This window comes from Mustelus asterias, chromosome 21, assembly GCF_964213995.1.
Source record: "Mustelus asterias chromosome 21, sMusAst1.hap1.1, whole genome shotgun sequence".
In the NCBI taxonomy this organism is placed as follows: Eukaryota; Metazoa; Chordata; class Chondrichthyes; order Carcharhiniformes; family Triakidae; genus Mustelus; species Mustelus asterias.
The window spans coordinates 36747280-36770583 of NC_135821.1; the positions used below are offsets into that span (position 1 = coordinate 36747280).

Genomic DNA, 23304 nt, shown 5'->3' on the forward strand with positions numbered 1-23304 from the left:
ATTTACCCACTAATCCCTCTAACCTACACATCTCAGGACACTAAGGGCAATTTTAGCATGGTCAATCAAACCAACCCGCACATCTTTGGAGTGTGGGAGGAAACCGGAGCACCCGGAGGAAACCCACGCAGACACGAGGAGAATGTGCAAATTCCACACAGACAGTGACCCAAGCCGGGAATCGAACCTAGGTCCCTGGAGCTGTGAAGCAGCAGTACTAACCACTGTGCTACCGTGCCACCCTAAGTCCAAAGATGTGCGTGTTAGGTTGATTGACCATGCTAAAAATTGCCCTTAGTGTCCTGAGATGCGTAGGTTGGAGGGATTAGTGGCTAAATATGTAGGGATATGGGGGTAGGGCCTGGGTGGGATTGTGGTCGGTGCAGATTCGATGGGTCGAATGGCCTCTTTCTGCACTGTAGGGTTTCTATGATTTCTATGATTTGGGTGATTTGTATTGGGTAGCACTATGGTTAGCACTGCTGCCTCACAGTTCCAGGGACCCGGGTTCAAATCCAGCCTGGGGTCACTGTCTGTGTGGAGTTTGCACGTTCTCCCCGTGTCTGCGTGGGTTTCCTTTGGGTGCTCCGGTTTCCTCCCACAGTCCAAGACATGCGGGTTAGGTGGATTGGCCGTGCTAAATTAACCCTAGAGTCAGGGGGACTGGCAGGATAAATGCCAAGATGTGCAGGTGAGGGGGATTGGCCACCTAATTGGATGAGTTTGGAGTGAGGGTGAGAGTTTCTCTGGGGAACTCCCGGTTGTGTTTCTGTGCTCGGTCGGGAGGCGGTGCAGAGACAGAGGGAGAGGAGAGAGAGGGAGGGACAGGAGGAGGGAGTGGAGAAGCTGAGCAGTGAGGTTGCTGCAGGCAGCGGGAAGTTTGTTGGGGAAGGGGTTGAGATGAGCTCGGACAGGCGGGACAGTGAGCGCAGGGGCTCCAGCCGGAGAAGCAGCAGCAGCAGCGGGACAGCTGCGGACTGTCCCCGGCCAAACCCGCGCTCCGTGTCCGCCGGCAGCTACTGGCAGGACCCGCTGGCCATCGACATGAGCCGCAGCGCAGTGTCCGCCCCCAAGCTCCGCAGCCGGGAGCTGCGGGTTGTGTTTGTGCTCAATGAGAGCCCGGGTCCCCAGTCCCAGGACAGTCTGTCCCTCAAGTGTCTCCAGGAGGCTTGTGAAGATGCCCATGCCGCCCTGCAGATTGTGCCCTTTGGCAGGCTGGTGCTGGGCGAGACTGGCACCCTGGATTGTTTCTACAATGCAGGTGAGTGACCCCAACATTACCCTGCCCATTCCCCAACTCCTATTCCCCAACCCCCATTCCCCAACCCCCTGCCCATTCCCCAACCCCCTGCCCATTCCCCAACCCCCTGCCCATTCCCCAACCCCCTGCCCATTCCCCAACCCCCTGCCCATTCCCCAACTCCCATTCCCCAACCCCCTGCCCATTCCCCAACCCCCTGCCCATTCCCCAACCCCCTGCCCATTCCCCAACCCCCTGCCCATTCCCCAACCCCCTGCCTATTCCCCAACCTCCTGCCCCCTCCCAATACCCTACCCCCTGCCCATCGCTCTACCCCCTGCCCATTGCCCAATACCCTAACCCCTACCCATTCCCCAACCCCCCTGCCCATTCCCCAACCCCCCGCCCCTCTCCCAATACCCTACCCCCTGCCCCTCTCTCATTCTCCTACCACCTGGCCATTCTCCTATCCCCTGCCCATCTCCCCCACCATGCCCTGTCCTCCCCCTCACCCAATACCCTATACTCCCTGCCCATCTCCCAATACTCTACCCCTGCCCATCTCCCCCTACCATGCCCTGTCCTCCCCCTCCAACTCCCTACCCCTTGCCCATATGGCACCTCATCTCACTACCCCCTCCCCAACTTCCATCCCAACCCCCACCCCTGCCCATCTCACCCCAACCCAAACCATGCCCTGTCCTCTCTCCCTGTCCCACCCCTATCCCCTGTCCATCTCCCACCCCAATCACTACCCTTGAACCCTGTGGAATAAAGTGATACTCTTGCCAACATATTTGTACAATAGTTAGCAGATTTTTGTGACATTGCTTACAGTTAATTTGAAGATGATCATAAGGAGAAAGAATTGTATTTAAATATGACATACTTCACCGAAACATCGCACTGCTGCCTCACAGCGCCAGGGACCCAGGTTCAATTCCTGTAAGCCTCGGATGACTGTCTCTGCGGAGTTTGCACGTTCTCCCCATGTCTGCGTGGGTTTCCTCCGTGTGCTCCGGTTTCCTCCCACACTCCAAAGATGTGTAGGTTAGGTGGATTAGTGGGGTAAATACATGGGGTTATGGAGATAGGGTCTGGGAAAGATGCTCTTTTGGAGAGTCAGTGCATAGTGATGGGCCGAATGGCCTCCTTCTGCACTGTCGGGATTCTATGATGAATATTCGCAAACTGGGGAAAGGCGTTCATGGTGGGCTCCAAACTCAACCTGTCTTCCCAATAAGTTTAATTGGTGAAAATTTCTGGCTCATCCAGTATTGGATGTTGGAGAAGCAGCCTGATAATTGAGGAGCAGTGGAAAAGTTGAGTGAGGTTTCACATCTTTGAGAAGTCCCAAATTGCTTTATAATCAGTCAGGTACTTGAATAAACTGTACTCGGTGTTAGACAGAATGTAACACTGTTAGTGTGCAGCAATGTCCCACGCAAAACAATGAAATAAATGACCAGGTAATGTGTTCCATGTTAATTTTGGCTGAGGGATAAATAGGCCAGGACACAGGCGAGAACACTTGTGTTTTTATTCAAAATTGTGTCAAGGGATCTTTTAGATCCACTGAGGAGGTCAGACATTGGCTCAGTTTAACATCACCTCTGACAAGGAAGCACCCCCTCTGTACTGCACTGAACTGTGCGTATTCAAATCAGCTTGTTCTTCAGAACCACCGACTGCTCCCTTGACTTTATTTATTTCCACTAAACTGGTCACCAGCCACATTCCTTCCTGGTCCCCATGTTAACCGATTATTAATGGGCCCTCTCTTCATGTACTGTCTCTCTCGCCTTGAAATCCGCCATCATCATTCCTCTTCTCAGAAAGCCAACTCTTGACCTCCACTGTCCAGGCAAACCATCGTCCCATCTCCAACCCCCTTTCCTGAACGTGTTGTCACATACACATTCTGTGACCTTCTTTGCTCGAGCTCCATGTTTGAAACCCCCCCCAGTCAAATTTCCACACCTGCCACAGCACTGAGGCAGCTTATTACCAGAGTCGCAAAGGACATCCTGTGTGGCTGGTTCACGACACGGTGGCACAGTTGTTAACACTACTGCCTCACAGTGCCAAGGACCCGGGTTCGATTTCCAGCTTGGGTCACTGTCTGTGTGGAGTCTGCACGTTCTCCCCGTGTCTGTGTGGGTTTCCTCCGGGTGCTCCAGTTTCCTCCCACAGTCTGAAAGACGTGCTGGTTAGGTGCATTGATCTGAACAGGCACCGAAGTGTGGCGACTAGGGGAATTTTACAGTAACTTCATTGCAGTGTTAATGTAAGACTTGCTTGTGACTAATAAATAATCTTTACTTTTTACTTTACAATGGTAAACTTTCCTTCCTCATCCTTCTCCAGCTGTCTGCGGCCTTTGACGCAGTTTGACCACACCATCCTCCTCCAACACCCTCTCCACTGTCATCCAGCTGTGTGGGATTGCTCTCATTCTCTAATAAATAGTAATTCATCCATTTAACCAATAAAAAGTTATTGAACCTGGGTGGGTCGGTTGAAAATATCAAAACTGAGATTTTTAGATTTTTTATGGGCAATGGGTGTTTAGGATTTTGCAGCAGAGGCAGGTTGGGGGGAGTTGGAGCAGCCATGATCTAGTTGAATGGTGGTCCAGGCTCGAGTGGATAAATGGCTTATTCCTTAAGGCAGCAAGTTTATTGAGAATTTTATCAGAGTCCTTCCCACTTCAGCAATGTAATGCATGGCAGAGACCTCTTTACTAAGGAGCTGTTTTTCCATTGTTTGTTCACCTTTGAGGACTTCTGATTGCTGTCTAGAAACAAAGTTTATTTATTAGTGCCACAAGTAGGCTTACATTAACACTGCAATGAAGTTACTGTGAAAATTCCCTGGTCGCCACACTCTGGCGCCTGTTCAGGTACACTGAGGGAGAATTTAGCATGGCCAATGCACCTAACCAGCACATCCGGCACGGTAGCACAGTGGTTAGCACTGCTGCTTCACAGCTCCAGGGACCTGGGTTCGAATCACGGCTCAGATCACTGTCTGTGTGGAGTTTGCACATTCTCCCTGTGTCTGCATGGGTTTCCTCTGGGTGCTCCGGTTTCCTCCCACAGTCCAAAGATGTGCGGGCTAGGTTGATTGGCCATTCTAAATTGCTCCTTAGTGTCCCGGGATGCATAGGTTAGAGGGATTAGTGGGTAAATATGTAGGGATATGTGGATAGGGCCTGGGTGGGATTGTGGTTGGTGCAGACTCGATGGGCCGAATGGCCTATTTCTGCACTGTAGGATTCTATTCTATGATTCTATGATCTTTTGGACTGTGGGAGGAAACAGGAGCACCCGGAGGAAACCCACGCAAACACAGGGAGAACGTGCAAACTCCACACAGACAGTGACCCAAGCCGGGAATTGAACCCAGGTCCCTGGCACTGTGAGGCAGCAGTGCTATCCACTATGCCACCTTGCCACCGTAATGACTAAGCTTTAGCTTTTGTTAATTAGCTGAAGGGTTACAACTGGACCCTGCTGAGTTTGATTTCAGAATTCCTCTTTCTCGCAGTCTTCTCTCTCTAGATCGCTAGATTACTCGTTCCACGTCAGTACTGGATGGGGAGAAATCTCCTCCAGCAAAATATTGGGAAGATAGCGATTATTTCTCTTTGACACCTGCCATAAGCTCCATTCCCTCGCTACAGTTTCCACCCCTTTCCCTGGCAACTATCTGTGGCTTTTTAAAATTCATTTTACAGAAAGTGAGCATCGCTGGTTGGGCCAGCATTTATTGTCCATCCTTAATTAGAATCATAGAATCTATACAGTGCAGGAAGAGACCATTCAGCCCATCGAACCTACATCAACAACAATTCCACCCAGGCTAATCCCCTGATACTAGGGTCAATTCACCATGGCCAATCAACCTAACCCGCACATCTTCGGACTGTGGGAGGAAACCGGAGCACCCAGAGGAAACCCACGCAGACACGGGGAGATTGTGCAAACTCCACACAGACAGTCACCCAAGCTGGGAATCAAACCTGGGTCCCTGGCACACAGCTGTAGAGTTGCCCTTGAGACAATGAAGGTGAGCTGGTGCCTTGAACCACCGTAGTCCCTGAAGGAGGGAAGGAGTTCTAGGATATTGACCCAGCGACAATGAAGGAATGGAGATATATTTCCAAGTTAGGATGGTGAGTGACTTGGAGGGGAACCTCCAGGTGGTGGTGTTCCCAGGTATCAACTGTTCTTGACCTTCTAGGTGGCAGAGGTCATGGGTTTGGAAATTTCTGCCTTCCAGCACTTGGCTGAAGCAGACTCTTCGTAACCTTGGTTATGAACTTTGGTTATAAGGTTCTGAAACCTTTATCAATGTCTATGTTACCTCTAGACTCGAGCATTCATTGCACTTCTGCTCACTGTGAATTAGCAATCCTCCAGATTTTGCTGCTTGTATTCTAACGCACAACAAGTTCCAATCACCTAACACCTCTGTGCTTGCTGACCTACATTGGTCCCCTGTGAAACAACATGTAGAATTCAAAATTCTTTATTTTAATTCATTCATGGGATGTGGTATCGCTGGCTAGGCGACTTGAAGGGAACTTGAAGGTGGTGGTGTTCCCAGGTTTCGGCTGCCCTTGTCATTCTAGATGGCTGTGGTTGTTTCTCTAGATGGTTGCGGTCGTGAGTTTAGAAGGTGCTGTTGAAGGAACCTTGATGAATTACTGCAGTGCATCTTGTAGATGGTACATGCTGCTGCCACTGTTCATTGATGGAGGGACTGAATGTTTGCGGAAGGGGTAGCAATCAAGCGGGGGCTGCTTTGTCCTGGATGGTGTCAAGATTTTTCAGTGTTGTAAGAACTGTACCCATCCAGGCAAGTGGGGACTATTCCATCACACGCCTTACTTGTGTCTTGTAGATGGTGAACATGCTTTTTTTTGGGGGGGGGGGTCAGGAGGTGAGTTACTCGCCGCTGGATTCCTAGCCTCCAAATATGGCTAGTCCAATTCAGTTTCTGATCAATGGTAACCTCCAGGATATTGTTAGTGGGGGATTCAGAGATGGTAATGCCATTGAATGTCTTATTGGAGATGCCCATTGCCTGGCACTTGTGTGGTGCGAATGTCACTTGTCGTTTTCAGATTTCTCCATGGTCCCCTCACTTTCTATTTTGGTAACCTCCTCTTCTATTCCCAAAAAGCTGCACATCATTAATGCTGGCCCCATTCTGCCTCACTGATTTCAAAATCTCTCCATCATTGGTGCCTCTGCTCTCCGCTGTGAAGGCCCTGACTTCTGCAATTCCCTCGCTAAATCTCTGCTTCCCTTCCTTCCTTTTTAAGACATTCTTTGCAACCTGTCTCTGGCACCAATATTACCTTGCATAGCTTGGTGTGAAATGTTGCTTTAACACTCCTGTGAAACACCTGAGGTTATTTTGTGAATTTAAAGACACTGTCGAAATACGAGATGCTGTTGCTGATCTTGAGATTTTCTGACTCCAGATTCAGGGTGCTGTACTTTGACCCAATTATGTCATGACTGTTTCCACAGAGTATTTGGAGACATGTTGCTGAGTGATCCTTCTTGCAACATTTCTTGCCCATCCTTAATTGTCCTTGAGAGGGCAGTTAAGAGTCAACCACATGACTGTGTCCCATGTAGGTCAGACCAGGTAAGGACGGCAGATTTCCTTCCCTAAAGGACATTAGTGAACCAGATGGGTTTTTAACGACAATTGACAATGGTTTTACGATCACCGTGACTTTTAATTCCAGATTTTTAGTGAATTCAAATTTCACCATCTGCCATGGTGGGATTTGAATCTGGGCCCCCAGAGCTTTACCCTGGGTTTCTGGATTAGTAGTCTGGTGACAATACCACTATGTCACTGCCTCCCCTGTACAAAGTTGGGACAAACTGGTCATGCACTTAATTCCGCGAATCAGAATCATACTGCACAGAAGGAGGCCATTTGACCCATTGGCTGGAATTTTACCGGCACACTCGCCCGAGACTTGTCAGATCGTGCCCGAGGCCAACGGAGAATGTCGTTCTGCAAGCCCGTGCCGGTAAAATCTGGGCCGTTGTGTCTGTGCTGGCTCTTTGAAAGAGGGAGGTGATGGCATAGTGGTAATGTCACTGGACCAGTAATCCAGAGACCCAGGGTAATGCTCTGGGGACACAGGTTAAAACCCCACCTGATGGAATTTAAATTCAGTTAAAAACATACCTGGAATATAAAGTGAGTCTCATTAACAGTGACCATGAATCATTAATTGTTAGAAAAGCCCATTTGGTTCACTAATGTCCTTGAGGGAAGGGAATTTGCTGTCCTTGCCTGGTCTGACCTACAAGTGACTCCAGGCCCGCAGCAATGTGGTTAACTCTTAATGTCCTCTGAAATGGCCCAGCAAGCCACGCAGTTCACGCGCATCTAGGGATGAGCAACAAATGCTGACCTTGCTGTATCCCCATGAAAGGTTAAATTTTAAAAATGAATTAGTCTGACTCCCTTATTCTTACCTCCCATAGGTTTGCAACATTTTCCTTTTCCAGAATTTGTCATTTCTTTAAATATTTACCCAGATATAAAAATATTGAAAACAGTGGGTGGAAGACTGTTTGGCTGATAGTTAATCGTCATCCACTTGGATATTGCAACCCTTTGCTTTCCAACTGGTGTGGAAAAGCAGAGAGTCACAAGGATGGGTGTGTTGGCCGACTAATGGCTGCAGCACGGGGCGGGGGCCAAGTCTAGTGGTGAAGCCTCCAGGAATACATTTCATCACAGTAGGCAACCCAACAGCCAATAAATGTGGTGCGCACATCTGCATTAGAAAAACAGTGACACCCAAATTTGGCACTGGAGGATGATTCAGGAAACGTAAAGAGCAAAACATGTGCCAGTTGCAGCATTTTATGCGTACACACAAATGCAAATCTGGCACGGTCGGATAATACTTTAGAATGTCAGGAATGTTAGGGCTTTTAATTTGGATCATTGCCCTTTTAAGACGTCCAACCATTGATCAGTTAAAAACGAGCTCAAAGGTCATTGAGAGTGTAATTGTTGTATAATCAGCTTGAGATGCGAATGTACTTGCCAATTTGAGACTGCAGCTCAGAAGGACAAAGTATTTAAAAATAATTTTCTCCTTGTCATAGCCTCAGCTTAAGGTGTGGGGGAGGGGTGGTGGTTGTGGTGGGGATTGGGTACTTTGACATTTTCCAATCAGCTATGACTATTATTGACGTTGGAGTGTGCATACATTTGAACTTCCGTGTTAATGAATATTTTGCATTGGTAAACACATCTCCAGAGATCATTGCCTTTGTTTCTTCTTTGGCAGATTGTTGACTTGTATGTGCCAGTTTATTGCAAGAAATTTTCTTAAGTGGAATGTTAACGTTAAACGTGAAAAGGAAATTTATCTTTAGCCAACACTTTCCTGCATTATCACAGACATAGCTTGTGATAACTCGAGTGATAGTTTAATCAGAACCGTAAAGGGGTTCAGAAGGCCAGGGAGAAATGGGGGGGAAATGTCCCGACTCCAGAAAAGCATGCAGAATCTACTCTACCTGCAGTCGATGGGGGTTGATGTCAGGGAGGATCTCCGGGAGGTGAAGAGCCAGCAAGCCTCGCTCTTTGCCTCGGAGGCTCCCAAGGTCATCTTCCGATCCACGGTCCGCTCCGTGGAGCAGGATGAAACGTGCTCGCGTTTCTTCTTCCAAAGGTGCACAAGGAAACCTCTGTGATCAGCAGCCTGAAGGAAGAAGATGGCTCTGTAAAGTCATCGCAGTCTGACATTCTGAGGATCTGCTAATCCTTCTCATAGAAATCATAGAAACCCTACAGTGCAGAAAGAGGCCATTCGGCCCATCGAGTCTGCACCGACCAAGATCCCACCCAGGCCCGATCCCCACATCCCTACATATTTACCCGCTAATCCCTCTAGCCTACACATCCCGGGACACTAAGGGGCAATTTAGCATGGCCAATTGACCTAAGCCGCACATCTTTGGACATTTGGTCATTCTATGCCGGACTGTATGACCTGAAGCCAACAGACAGCACGACCTCCCAGTCTTTCCTGTCATTTATCACTGAGGTCTTAGACGACGGCGAGCGGGAGAGCCTGGACAGGCCGGTATCTCTGGATGAGCTGACAAAGTCCTTTCAGAAGGGTAAAACTCCCGGAAGCGACGGCTTACCGGCTAAGTTTTACTCGGCGTTGTGGGAGTTGACGGGCCCGGACCTGCTGGAAGTATACGAGAGTATGCTTCTGGAAGGCAGCATGTCAGAATCCATGAGGAAATGCATCATCACCCTCATCTACAAGCAGAAGGGGGAAAGGGAAGAAATTAGAAATTGACGACCCATTTCACTGTTGAACGTGGACTATAAAATTCTAGCAAAGGTCATCGCCAACCGGGTCAAGTCTGCTCTGGGGACAGTGATCCATCCTGATCAAACCTGTGCTGTTCTCGGCAGGAATATCTCTGATAGCTTCGTGCTACTCGGATACGATCGCCTACGTGTAGGACAGGCAGGTGGACACTTGCCTAGTCAGCCTAGACAGGAGAAGGTGTTTGACAGAATATCGCAAAGCCACATGATGGATGTGTTCTCCAAAATGGGCTGATGATACAAAGATTGGAGGTGTAGTGGACAGTGAGGAAGGTTTTCAAAGCTTGCAGAGGGATTTGGACCAACTAGAAAAATGGGCTGAAAAATGGCAAATGGAATTTAACGCAGACAAGTGTGAGATATTGCACTTTGGAAGGACAAATCAAAGTAGAACGTACAGGGTAAATGGTAGGACTCTGAAGAGTGCAGTTGAACAGAGGGATCTGGGAATACAGGTACAGAATTCCCTAAAAGTGACGTCACAGGTGGATAGGGTCGTAAAGAGTGCCTTTGGTACATTGGCCTTTATAAATCGGAGTATCGAGTATAAAAGTTGGAGTGTTATGGTAAGGTTATATAAGGCATTGCTGAGGCCGAATTTGGAGTATTGTGTACAGTTTTGGTCACCTAGTTACAGAAAGGATGTAAATAAGATTGAGAGTGCAGAGAAGGTTCACAAGGATGTTGCCGGGACTTGAGAAGCTGAGTTACAGAGAGAGATTGAATAGGTTGGGACTTTATTCCCTGGAGTGTAGAAGATTGAGGGGAGATTTGATAGAGGTGTATAAGATTTTGATGGGTATAGATAGAGTGAATGCAAGCAGGCTTTTTCCGCTGAGGCTAGGGGAGAAAAAAACCAGAGGGCATGGGTTAAGGGTGAAAGGAGAAAAGTTTAAAGGGAATATTAGGGGGGGCTTCTTCATGCAGAGAGTGGTGGGAGTGTGGAATGAGCTGCCGGATAAAGTGGTAAATGCTTTTAACATTTAAGAAAAACTTGGACGGGTTCATGGATGAGAGGGGTGTGGAGGGATATGGTCCAAGTGCAGGTCAGTGGGACTAGGCATAAAATGGTTCAGCACAGACAAGAAGGGCCAAAAGGCCTGTTTCTGAGCTGTAATTTTCCATGGTTCTATGGGAAGGATTCCTCAATTGGATCCAACTGCTCAGTCTCAGTCAATGGGTGGGAATCAGATATGTTTCAGATCAGGTCTGGAGTCAGGCAGGGCTGCCCTCTCTCCTCTGTCCTTTTTGTGTGTTGCATTGAACCCTTTGCCGAGTCCATCAGAAAGGACCCAGGCATTAAAGAGGTTACCATCCCAGGCAGTGGAGGCACGCAGGTAAAAGCCTCCCTCTACATGGATGACGTGGCTGTCTTCTGCTCGGACCCATCGTCTGTTCGCAGGCTCCTCCAAGTCTGTGAGCAGTTCGAGCTGGCCTCGGGAACCAAAGTCAACCGGGGCAAGAGCAAAACTATGTTCTTCGGGCACTGGGCTGACCAATCCTTTGTCCCCTTCACTGTCAGAGCAGATTACCCTAAGGTGCTAGGGATATGGTTTGGAGCGATGGGGGTGTGCGCCAAAAACTGGGAAGAGCCCATCGCCGAAGTCAGGCAGGAATTGGACTTGTGGGAGCAACACTCCCTCTCTATCACTGGCAGAAACCTGGTCATCCGGTGCGAGGTACTGTCCGTTTTATCATATGTGGCGCAGGTCTGGTCTATCCCCAAATCCTGCGCAGCAGCAGTCACCCAGGCCATCTTCAAGTTTCTCTGGAGATCTAAGATGGATCATGTCCAGAGGGAAGCAATGCATAAATCTCTGGAGAATAGAGGGAAAAATGTTCCCAACGCCGCCCTCATCCTGATGGCCACCTTTGTGTGAAATCATCATAGAAATCATAGAAACCCTACAGTGCAGAAGGAGGCCATTCGGCCCATCGAGTCTGCACCGACCACAATCTCACCCAGGCCCTACCCCCACATATTTACCCGCTAATCCCTCTAACCTATGCATCTCAGGACTCTAAGGGGTAATTTTTAACCTGGCCAATCAACCTAACCCGCACATCTTTGGACTGTGGGAGGAAACCGGAGCACCCGGAGGAAACCCACGCAGACACGAGGAGAATGTGCAAACTCCACACAGACAGTCACCCAAGCCAGGAATCGAACCCAGGTCCCTGGAGCTGTGAAGCAGCAGTGCTAACCACTGTGCTACCGTGCCGCCCGCTTGTGCGGCTGCATCAAGCTGTGTGTAGATCCTCGGTACGCTAACTGCAAGTGCCACTACCTTTTGAGGTTCTACCTGTCTCAGGTGTTGCGGAGGATGGTCTGGCCACACCGCCATGGAACGCTCCAAGTAGTTGGACCGTACCGCAGCACCTGTCCTTCGTGGAGAAATTTTTCCGCAAACACACCTTTGACCACATGGCGATCGATCAGTGGTCAGCACGTAATGTCCTTGAGGCCCTGAGGGAAAAGGAGATGGCGGATCCTGTCGGATGGTTCCCTGAGCCAACTGTCAGTATCATCTGGCAGAATGCCTCATCACCAGAACTCACAAACAAGCACCAAGACCTAGTGTGGCTGGTGGTGAGAAGGGCACTTCCCATCAGATCCTTCATGCACGCTCAAGGTTTCAACACCACTGCACGCTGCCCTCGAAGTGGCTGTGGGGGGGAATGAGACGGTCGCACACCTCCTTGTGGAATGTGCCTTTGCGAAGAAGGTCTGGAGTGAGATGCAGTGGTATTTGTCGCGGTTCGTCCCGAGCAGCTCGGTGACACAGGACTCTGTGCTCTCCGGGCTGTTTCCGGGGACGCACACCGAGACAAATATCAACTGCTGCTGGAGGATTATCAACTCGGTGAAGGATGCTCTTTGGTCTGCCCAAAACTTGCTGATCTTCCAGTGCAAAGATTTGTCCTTAACTGAGTGTTGCAGACTGGCACATTCCAAGGTCCAGGACTATGTGCTGAGGAACGCTCTCAAGCTTGGGGCAGCCGCCGCAAAGGCACAATGGGGAAAGTCCACCGTTTACAGACTTTCAACCAAGGCAGACCGAAGGGCCAATAACTGTAAACAAAAACCCTCGGACTGCGTGACTGTGTGCAACTCTGTAAAAACAACAGCATACAGTGAAATGTGAGGAATCTATATAGTTTGTTGAAAAACTGAACTGTAATTAATGTCTTGGAACGGAGCACCGTAAAGTATTGTAAATATGACTTTTCTTTGCACTGTTTGTAATTTTTGGGAATATTGTTTTTGCAATGGTTTATTTCAGAGTATTTATGAATAAAGTATATTTTTGAAATAAAAGAAATCCGAGCTGTGTTATATTATGAGTTACTCAGATGTTGAGGGAAATTCTTTCCCTTCAAACACACAAGTTATTAGGTATAAGCACTGGAAGGAGTTAATTTAATTGCTGTTTCAATGCTGGGTTGCAACCTCAAATACTTTTAAAAAGCATGTTTACTAAGATATTAAAGACATTCTTCGACTGCGTTTTATAAAAGTTTGATTGCGAACTCAGTCAGGTACAGGCCTGCCTGCTGCTGTACAATTGCTTCTTCAAACCCTTTAAAAATGCGAGACTTAAAAATGTGCGCTAGCAGCGCGATGGCATCCGTGATGATATAAATCCACCGACAGGAAGTGGAATGATCCACGGGACACAGATTTATGATCATTGACCAGAGAACCAGAAGTTATGCATAGAATCTGAAAACAAATCAGGTGATCGTGCGATGCATACTCTGTATGCCTGAGGTAAAATCTCTTGTGCAGTATATAGTGTTGGAACTGGTGGCACAGTGATTAGCACTGCAACCTCACAGCACCAAAGACCCGGGTTTGATTCCCGGCTTGGGTCATTGTCTGTGTGGAGTTTGCATGTTCTCCCCGTGTCTGCGTGGGTTTCTTCCAGTTTCCCCTCTCAATCTGAAAGACGTGCTGGTTAGGTGCCTTGCTAAATTCTTCCTCAGTGTACCTGAACAGGCACCAGAGTGTGACTACTAGGGAACTTTCATAGTAACTTCAATGCAGTGTTAATGTAAGCCTACCTGTGACACTAATGAATAACCTTTACTTTAAACTTTACCTTGATAGGTCAGAGGTTATGGTGATTGTTACAAGATCCACCGTACTTTCTCATGGAGTCTAGTTGGCTCCTGACAGGCCTTGGGAGTTCTGCGTGTGCCTGGATTGAGAGCGTGTGTAACCGAGTGTTTTGTACCTCAGGCCGAGGTTAGGCCCAGTGTGGTTGGGTAAAATGAAACTGGTGCAAAAGGCCAGTCATGTGACCTGGAACAGAGTGCTGTAATCGAGAAGAGTGTCAGGTGGGGACACGGAAAAGTCCCAGAGGAATTCCCAGCCGGGGAACAAGGTGAGGTCCCAGTTAGAAAGAGGAGCAGAGGCTCCAAGCAGAGAGCCTTGAAAGATTTGAGGGCTCAGGACGAGTCCTGGAGAAGGCAGCAGAAAGTGGATGATTCCATTCTGCGGGCCCGTTGGGGTTAAGCTGTTCGGTGCAGCTGATGGGCTGAAGCTGTGCTCGTGAGTTGGTGATGGAATGCAGACTCGGCAGTGCTGGGGAACAGAGTCTCAGGGGATGGGATTGAAACGCTGTGAGGTAAGCCATTGTTGATCCCAGTTGGAGTGAAGTTTGGAGACAATTCCAAGGTTCGCTCTCTGAATGGTGAAGGCTGGAATTCTTAGTAAGAGAATCAGAATTGCAATGATGTTGGATGACTCACTGTATACTGACATCTGCCTGGGTTACTAAGAAATCCATAGAATCTGTTTTGGTCGCATTTACCACTTAATGTGTAGCGATGTTGTAGCAGATGTTGGTGAGACCTCATCTGGAGTACTGTGTACAATTTTGATCCCCTTCCTTAAAGGATGAAGCTTTCGAAACCGACCAGAGAATGTTCATTCGACTGATTCCTGGGACTGGGGTTTTCTCATGAGGACAGGTTGGACAGGTATCCATTGGAGTTTAGAAGATTGAGAGGTGATCTTACTGGAATATGCGAGATCCTGAGGGGACTTGACAGGGTGGATGCTGAAAGAATATTTTCCCTTGTGAGAGATACTAGAACTCGGGGACACAGTTTAAAAATAAGTGGTCTCCCAGCACCAGGAAAAATGACGTCACAGGTGGAGAAGGTGGTGACAAAGGCATATGGCATGCTTGCCTTTATAGGACGGGGCATAGAGTATAAAAGTTGGGGTCTGATGTTGCAGATGTATAGAACGTTGGTTCGGCCGCATTTGGAATACTGCGTCCAGTTCTGGTCGCCACACTACCAGAAGGACGTGGAGGCTTTGGAGAGAGTACAGAGGAGGTTTACCAGGATGTTGCCTGGTATGGAAGGGCTTAGTTATGAGGAGAGATTGGGTAAACTGGGGTTGTTCTCCCTGGAAAGACGGAGGATGAGGGGAGACTTAATAGAGGTGTATAAAATTATGAAAGGCATGGATAGGGTGAACGGTGGGAAGCTTTTCCCCAGGTCGGTGGTGACGTTCACGAGGGGTCATAGGTTCAAGGTGAAGGGGGGGAGGTTGAACACAGATATCAGACAGACATATTTTACACAGAGGGTGGTGGGGGCCTGGAATGCGCTGCCAGGCAAGGTGGTGGAGGCAGGGACACTGGGAACGTTTAACACTTATCTAGATAGCCATATGAACGGAGTGGGAATGGAGGGATACAAAAGAATGGTCTAGTTTGGACCAGGGAGCGGCATGGGCTTGGAGGGCCGAAGGGCCTGTTCCTGTGCTGTATTGTTCTTTGTTCTTATTTGCGAACTTGCTTCTGAATGAAATATCTCCGAATTACCAAAAAAAAAACCCTGCTTAAATAAATATTTCTTCAATTCGGGTCCTTTATTCAGAATCTCTGCAACTTGAATAGGGGGCTATTTTGAGCCCGCACTCTCTGTCCGCAGGAACGGTGGTGCGTGCTGAAAATCAAAATCTTGCGCCAGAACCAACACTCTCCTGCTTTTTAGAAACATAGGAGCAGGAGGAGGCCATTTGGCCCTTCGAGCCTGCTCTGCCATTCATCATGATCACGGCTGATCATCCAACTCAATAGCCTAATCCTGTTTTTTCCCCATAACCTCTGATCCCATTCGCCCCAAGTGCTATAGAAAGGTATTTTGGTAAGATTTCAGCCACGGTTGCTGTTCTTCTTACTTCTGTATTCAATTCAATTCTTTCTCTCATAAATATCATGAGGACAATCAGATTTATTATTTGGATTACAGATGGCAACATTTCAAAGTACAAAGTTTCACTCCTCACACTTGTAACATACTGTGCTTGCCAAATAAGTTCCCACTGTTTAAAAATAAGAAATAACATCCAGTGTTCCATACTGCGTGTTTAACATCGCAATGATGATTTTATAAATAAACCAACACTTAAATTAAAACCTTAACAGGGTGGCACAATGGTTGGCACTGCTGCCCCACCGCCAGGGACCCGGGTTCAATTCCAGCCTTGGATCTGTGTGGAGTTTGCACATTCTCCCCGGGTCTGCGTGGGCTTCCTCCGGGTGCTCCAGTTTCCTCCCATGGTGCAAATATGTGCGGGTTAGGTGGATTGGCCATGATAAATTGCCCCTTGGTGTCAGGGGGATTAGGAGGGTAAATATATGTGGGGTTATGGGGATAGGACCTGGGTGGGATTGTTGTCGGTGCAGGCTCGATGGGCCAAATGGCCTCCTTCTGCATTGTAGATTCTATGATTAATGGGTGTCATGCTGACTTCGCTGAACTTTGACCTCCCACCCTTAGTCCCTAACTCTCATAATTTTGCTCCCAATGATCTTTCTTCCTATTGAGTCAGGTGGGAAGTCGTTATGTTTATAATGCTGTAGCAATCGGTAATAATTGTTTGAGTACCCAGGTACATTAAAAGGCTTGTTTATTTTAATTTGAAATCTCTTTATTTAACTTGACATTTGCAACCAGTGAATAATAATGACCTACAATACTTTGCAAAACCTGTAGAATGAAATCAGTTCACAGCCACAGAGTGTAAATCATTTGCAGGAAATGTATTCGCTGACGTCTCTGTTGTTGATTGATTTTTGCGTTGCTGTCTTTTGCTGCAGTAATTCACTGGTTCCGGCAGTGCTGCTAATTGACTGATTCACTTGTGTTCGCAGCTGTAATCGCTTATTTAATTTGTTATGCTCTTATTGACCTGTTTCCCCTTTGATCTATTCACTTGTTGCTATCCCCACTGCTCTGTTCACTTACTGCTTTGGTGCGTTTACTGGACAATAAAATTAGTCATTAACTGCAGCCCCTTCTACATTTGATTCCTGCTTGTTTCACCTTGTGATTCCCACAGGTTCAAAGCAACCACACCTTTAGACACGAAACGTTGGAGCTCATGCTGAGTTTAAAAGTTTATTTACTAGTATCACAAGTAGGCTTGCATTACACTGCAATGAAGTTATTATGAAAATCCCCCAGTCGCCACACTCCGCCGCCTGTTCGGGTACACTGAGGGAGAATTTAGCACGGCCAATGCACCCTAACCAGCGCGTCTTTCGGACTGTGGGAGGAAACTGGAGCGTCCGGAGGAAACTCGCGCAGACACGGGGAGAACGTGCAGACTCCACACAGTGACCCAAGCTGGGAATCGAATCTGGGTCCCTGGTGCTGTGAGGCAGCAGTGCTAACCACTGTGCCACCATGCTGCCCTTTGGGACAGTGTTACATTAAAGGTGCTATAAGAATGCAGGTTGAGGTTAGATTGATTCTTTATTCTGTGAATTATTGGGATTATCCGGTTCCCCATTCCCAACTCAGTCCAGTGATTGTGTGGAAGGAAAGCTGTGAATCTGTTTCTGTCAGAAGGCAGGGTCAGAGTCGGACACCCTATCCTTGTTCAGAATGACAGGAATGATGCTCTCCTTGAGGTGAAATTTAAAAAATAAATTTTTGCCGTATCGGCCAGGTTAATTGAATGCTTCCCTTTCAGTTTAGCCCCTTCAGTGCCAGATGTTATACAGCAAGAAGGACTTTAATTTATGCAACATCTTTCATGACCTCAGGGTGTCCCAATAGCCAATGAAATAACTGCAAAATGCTGTTGCTGTTTAATGTAGGCAACTTTGAACACTGAGCCACCACGAACAGCAGTGAGATAATGATGCAGGGGAGATCTCGCTTGAAGAGTAGCAGGAGTTTTCCTGAATCCGTTACACCCCCAAGGAAAGGCACAGCCTTACTTTGAAAAAGCATCTGAATGGCAGCCTCTCCAACAGTGTGGCACTCCCTCAGCACTGACCCTCTGACAGTGCAGCACTCCCTCAGCACTGACCCTCTGACAGTGCAGCACTCCCTCAGTACTGACCCTCTGACAGTGCAGCACTCCCTCAGTCCTGACCCTCTGGACAGTGCGGCACTCACTCAGTCTTGACCCTCTGGGCTGCGTGGCACTCGCTCGGCACCTCCCTGGAATGTCTGCCAATGTTTTGTGCTCTACTCTCTGCAGTCCACATCCTGCAGAGAACAAGATTCTGCCCCTCAGCTCTGCCCAAGATATGTTTTGACGTGTTGTAAAATTCAGTTGGTGCAGAATGCAATCTTGACCTACAACCTCTGTACCTGTGTAACTGCAGTCTGTGCGGAGTCAGCTGTACCCAATGGATCAGTCCAGCACAGAGCGAGCGCACAGAGGCTATCTGGTAAATCTACCTCAGTCTGCCCAGCAATTCAGTATGGCTGGGATCCAAAGTAAATATGTATTCGCTTTCATCTCTGACATTGGAACTGTGTGTGCTGTGAGTCAGTATTAGAGATTCTATGCCGTACGTGGAATGAAGTGATTGTGGTTCTTTAAAGGAGGGGGAACAATGTGGTTGAAGGACTAAGACTCTTGAGTATTTGTCTTGAGGTGTTTCCCAGCTATTTGCTGAATATGACAGTTGATTTGGATGATGATCTAGCTTCGTGTTTCCTTGGGAATTCTGAATGTTCTCCCAGCTGAGGGAGTGAGTCCATGTCCCATTCCTAAGGCTTGAGCGCAGAGTCATTGCTGACAGTCCAGCGCAGTACTGAGGGAATGCCGCACTATCCACGGTACCATCTTTTGGAAGTTGAGTTAAACAGAGATCCTGTGGGTCCTCTCAAGTGGGTGTAAAAAAAACCCCAAATCCGATGGTGCTATTTTTTGAAGAACAAAGCATTCTCCCTGGTATCCAGATCAACAAATATCCTTCCAATCAACTTTGCCAGAATAGAGGCCAGTTGGACATTGTCACAGTGTTATTGTGGGATCTTGTTCTGTACAAAATGGCTGCTTTGTTTCTGATATTACAGCAGTGACCACACTTTGGGTAGCACTATTCTGCCTGTGACGTGTCTGGGAGCATCTCCGAGTTATTTTGTTCATTTCTGCCACTGGAATGGGCACACTACAGTGATGCCAGCCAAGGCAACAGTTTGGTTAATTTGGTGATGGGGAAGGGGATACTTGCTGCTGTTTTGAGTAGCAGAATGATAATAGGACTGGGGTGAAGCGATAGTGAGTGGCCAGGCTTGGTGTGAGTGTTGCTCTGTAAGGAGACAGTACCTTCAGGGCACATTAGAAAGAGAGAATAAGAAGGCAATTTGAAGGTGAAATGATGGTACAGTTTGGTTATTCGACTTAAATAACAACTGCAGAATTGGAGGATAAATACCAGGTGATCATCCTCAAACGGGTTCAGAAATCATAAGGATCGTTTGTAGTAATTTAGCCAGATGCTGGCTTCAGTCACCAACACCGTTCACTGTGCTGCTCCCACAGTCAGGTCATCTTCACCTCGGGACCTAGAACTCCGGTTCTAGTAAAGTTACAGACTAAAAACCCCAGCTGGCTTCCGCTCGCTCAATAAGGCAGCTCGTACTCCACAAAGCCCACGGGTAGATCATGATTTCCCCCATGGCCTTGGTGGCCGTCATAACATATTTATCAGGGTACACCAAAGACTTAACCTGGAGTATTGTGTGCAGTTTTGGTATCCTTATCTGAGGAAGGATGTCCTTGCTATAGAAGGAGTACAGCAAAGGTTTACCAGGCTGATTCCTGGGATGGCAGGTCTGTCATACGAGGAGAGACTAAATCGGTTAGGATTATATTCACTGGAGTTTAGAAGAATGAGAGGGAATCTTATAGAAACTTATAAAATTCTAACGGGGTTAGACAGGGTGGATTCAGAAAGAATGTTCCCTATGGTGGGGGAGCCCAGAACTCGGAGTCAGAGTTTGAGGATAGGGGGTAAATCTTTTAGAACTGAGGGGAGAAATTTCTTCACCCAGAGGGTGGTGAATGTGTGGAATTCACTACCACAGAAACATTGTGTGATTTCAAGAAGAAATTAGATATAGCTCTCAGGACTAAAGGGATATGGGAGGAATTGGGGATCAGGATATTGAATTTGATGATCAGCCATGATCAAAATGAATGGTGGAGCAGGCTCGAAGGGCGGAATGGCCTCCTGCTTCTAGTTTCTATGTTTCTATAGCTGGCAAAGAATCAATGGGGAGATGTGAATATTTTTCACACCATCATTTATGATCGGATTGCTCCACAGAAAAGATGGTGCAAGCAGATTCCATCATACGTTTCAAAAGGGAATTTGAGATGCACTTGAAGAATAACGATTTGCCCAGGATATGGGGCAAGTGTAGAGGAGTGGAACTAATTGGTGCTAGCACAGGCACAGTGGGCTGAATGGCCTCCTGCAGTGCTGTAAGCTTCCCTGATTCTAGAGACCTACTCAATGCTGTGTTGAATGACTCCTTTCTAAAGATGCAGGGGAGGTTTGTGGAGATGGGATAGACACGGTAGACTGCGGCTGGAATTCTCCAGCTGTTCACCCTCTGCCACCACTGCCAGTGAGAATTTGGCGCTCAGCTGAATCTCGGTTCATCGCAGCGGGACAGGAGAATCCCAGCTACAGGCGAGGCCGGAGAATCCGGCCCTAAATACATTACTAAATGCAGTTTCTCTGTGCCTTGTCGTGTGTGAATTACGTTGATGAGCCGAGTTTACAATGTTTAATCATACCATAACATAGGGCATGGAATTAAGTCCGACGCTGCTTGTTGCAATAGTACAAGTGTTGGAGACCAGGTACTTGTTTATAACTCCCACTATCTTGTTGCTATTCTACCGAGATGCTGCGGTTGTAATGTTAGGGAATACACTTTGGGTTGTAATCTGAGGGATTACATGTTGGGTTGTAATGTTAGGGATTACACGTTGGGTTGTAATTTTAGGGTTTAATCTTTGACTCCCCTGTCGATTGAAATATTAATTTCAGGTTTTTTCCCTGTAGCCAGATGTAACTCTTCAGTCCCTCTCAATCTGACCCCCTCCATTGTGAGACTGGAAGTGGAAACCAGGCCTCTTCCCAGTAGAAAGGGTGTGTGAGCATTTCTCTGGCTGATGGGAAGCCCAGGAGTAGGTCATTCTTCAGACCTCAGTGTCCTGGGTGCAGGCGATGAGCAGGTAGAGGGATGGGGTGGTGGGAAGGTTTGGCTTCAAGGTGATAAAAGATAAGGACAAGGAACAAAGTGAGGGGAGGTGTATTGACAGATAGGTATCCTTCAACTAAAAGAATGTAGCCCAGCCTTGATGTAATGCTGATCAGATTTTCCAAGTGTTCTATTAATGGTGTTGTTGTCTCCAGATGTTGCAGTGGTGGAGATGGCTGACCCTTACTGTCAACCTTCACTCTTCTATCACCTTGGTGTCCGTGAGAGTTTCAGTATGACGAACAACGTAGTCCTTTGCTGCAACAGTAATCTGACATCGCTGCAGTCACTACAGGTAAGAGGGGTGACATGGTGGCACAGTGGTTAGCACTGTTGCTTCACAGCGCCAGGGACCCGGGTTCGATTCTCGGCTTGGTGACTGTCTGTGTAGAGTTTGCTCATTCTCCCTGTGTCTGTGTGGGTTTCCTCCGGGTGCTCTGGTTCCCTTCCACGCACCAAAGATGTGCGGATTGACCATGCTAAAAATTGCCCCTTAAGAGTCCTGTGATGCGTAGGTTAGAGGGATTAGCGGGTAAATATATAGGGATATGGGGGTAGGGCCTGGGTGGGATTGTAGTTGGTGCAGACTCAATGGGCCAAATGGCCTCTTTCTGCACTGTAGTGTTTCTATGATTCTATGAAATGGCCTCCTTCTGCTCGTAGGATTCTATGATTCCATATACCTCGAGCAAGTTGTGTTGCCACCTTTGTTCTGTTTTCTGCCTGGGTTTTAGATGTGTGTCAGAGCTGGTGTAATCCAGATTCCCTCCTGTCGGTTCAGACTGAGGGACATGTGGCTGCTGACTGTGTTAAGGTTCTCTTCACTGGGTGAGTCAGCAGCCGTCCAGTTGTGTTTTGAGGATAAATGTAGCTGAAAACTGAAGGACTCGCGTTCCCCGGCTGGTAAAGTACATAATCTGTCTCTTTGCTTGGACAGGATTCCAACGTGCTGTCTCTCTGATTCTGCATTTTTCTCTGTAAGAAGGATTTTGTGCCAATCCCATTTGATATTTTAATAAAAAGCAAAATACTGTGGATGCTGGAAATCTGACGTGAAACAGAAAATGCTGGATAAACTCAGCAGGTCTGGAAGCATTATAGAATCATAGTATCCCTACAGTGCAGGAGGAAGCCACTAGGCCCTTCGAGTCTGCACCAACTCTCACTGACAGAGTACCTTACACAGGTCCTTTCCCCCGCTATCCCTGTAACCCCACACATTTCCCATGGCTAATCCATCTAACCGTTGCCTCTTTGGACTGTGGGAGGAAACCGGAGCAGCCAGAGGAAACCCACACAGACATGAGGAGAATGTGCAAACTTCCTGCAGAGAGTCATAGAATCATAGACTCCCTGCAGTGCAGAAGGAGGCCATTCAGCCCATCTAGTCTGCATGGACCACAGTCCCACCCAGGGTCAATTTAGCATGGCCAATTGATCTAATCCGCACATCTTTGGACTGTGGGAGGAAACTGGAGCACCCGGAAGAAACCCACACAGACATGGGGAGAATGTGCAAACTCCACACAGACAGTGACCCAAGCTGGGAATTGAACCAGGGTCCGTGGCGCTGTGAGGCAGCAGTACCAACCACCGTACCACATCTGTGAAGAGAGAATCAGAGTTAATGTTTCGAGTCCATGTGACTCTACTATAGAACTCATTTGATTATTTATTCTCTTTGTGATTAAATAACAAAGACTGTACGTATCCTCAAGGAATAACTGGACCTGCTTTTTCTGTCAAGGGCCAAAATTGACCAATCCAAGGTTGTGGTCAGTTAGTGCTGTGTGCTGACTTGTCAAGGCCAATCTCCATCCTGAAAGGCCCACCCTCAACTCAATGTCCTTGCACCCTAATGGCTCGTCTAAGGCCCCCGCCCCTGTGCTGCGCTCCTTGTCAGCACCACCTGTTGCCTGTCTCCGTGCTGACCTAAGCACAGCTCCCTCTGTGAACCCCTCCACCCCACACCGCAGAGATTGACCTGGTCTAAGTCAGATTCTGTGTAGGTGACCCAGGTGTAATGTCCCTCCTTCTCTTCTGCAATCTCTCTGCATTTGTGGCCCGCTTGACCATTCCACTGCTGTGCTCCTCAGCAGGGCCTCTCGATCAGG

At 47.9% G+C, this 23304-nt stretch overlaps 1 protein-coding gene across 3 annotated transcripts in view; it reads left to right on the top strand.

Moving 5' to 3' along the window:
* The first annotated feature begins 832 nt into the window (after positions 1-832).
* The window catches only part of LOC144509221 (mitogen-activated protein kinase kinase kinase 5-like), a 186962-nt gene continuing 164490 nt past the window's right edge, over positions 833-23304 (top strand). For all 3 annotated transcript variants that reach the window (XM_078237733.1, XM_078237734.1, XM_078237735.1), the window contains exons 1-2: positions 833-1261; positions 21346-21485. In XM_078237733.1, the coding sequence (XP_078093859.1) occupies positions 901-1261; positions 21346-21485 (501 nt within the window). In that variant the 5' untranslated portion in view covers positions 833-900. The remainder of the gene's footprint in view (positions 1262-21345; positions 21486-23304) is intronic.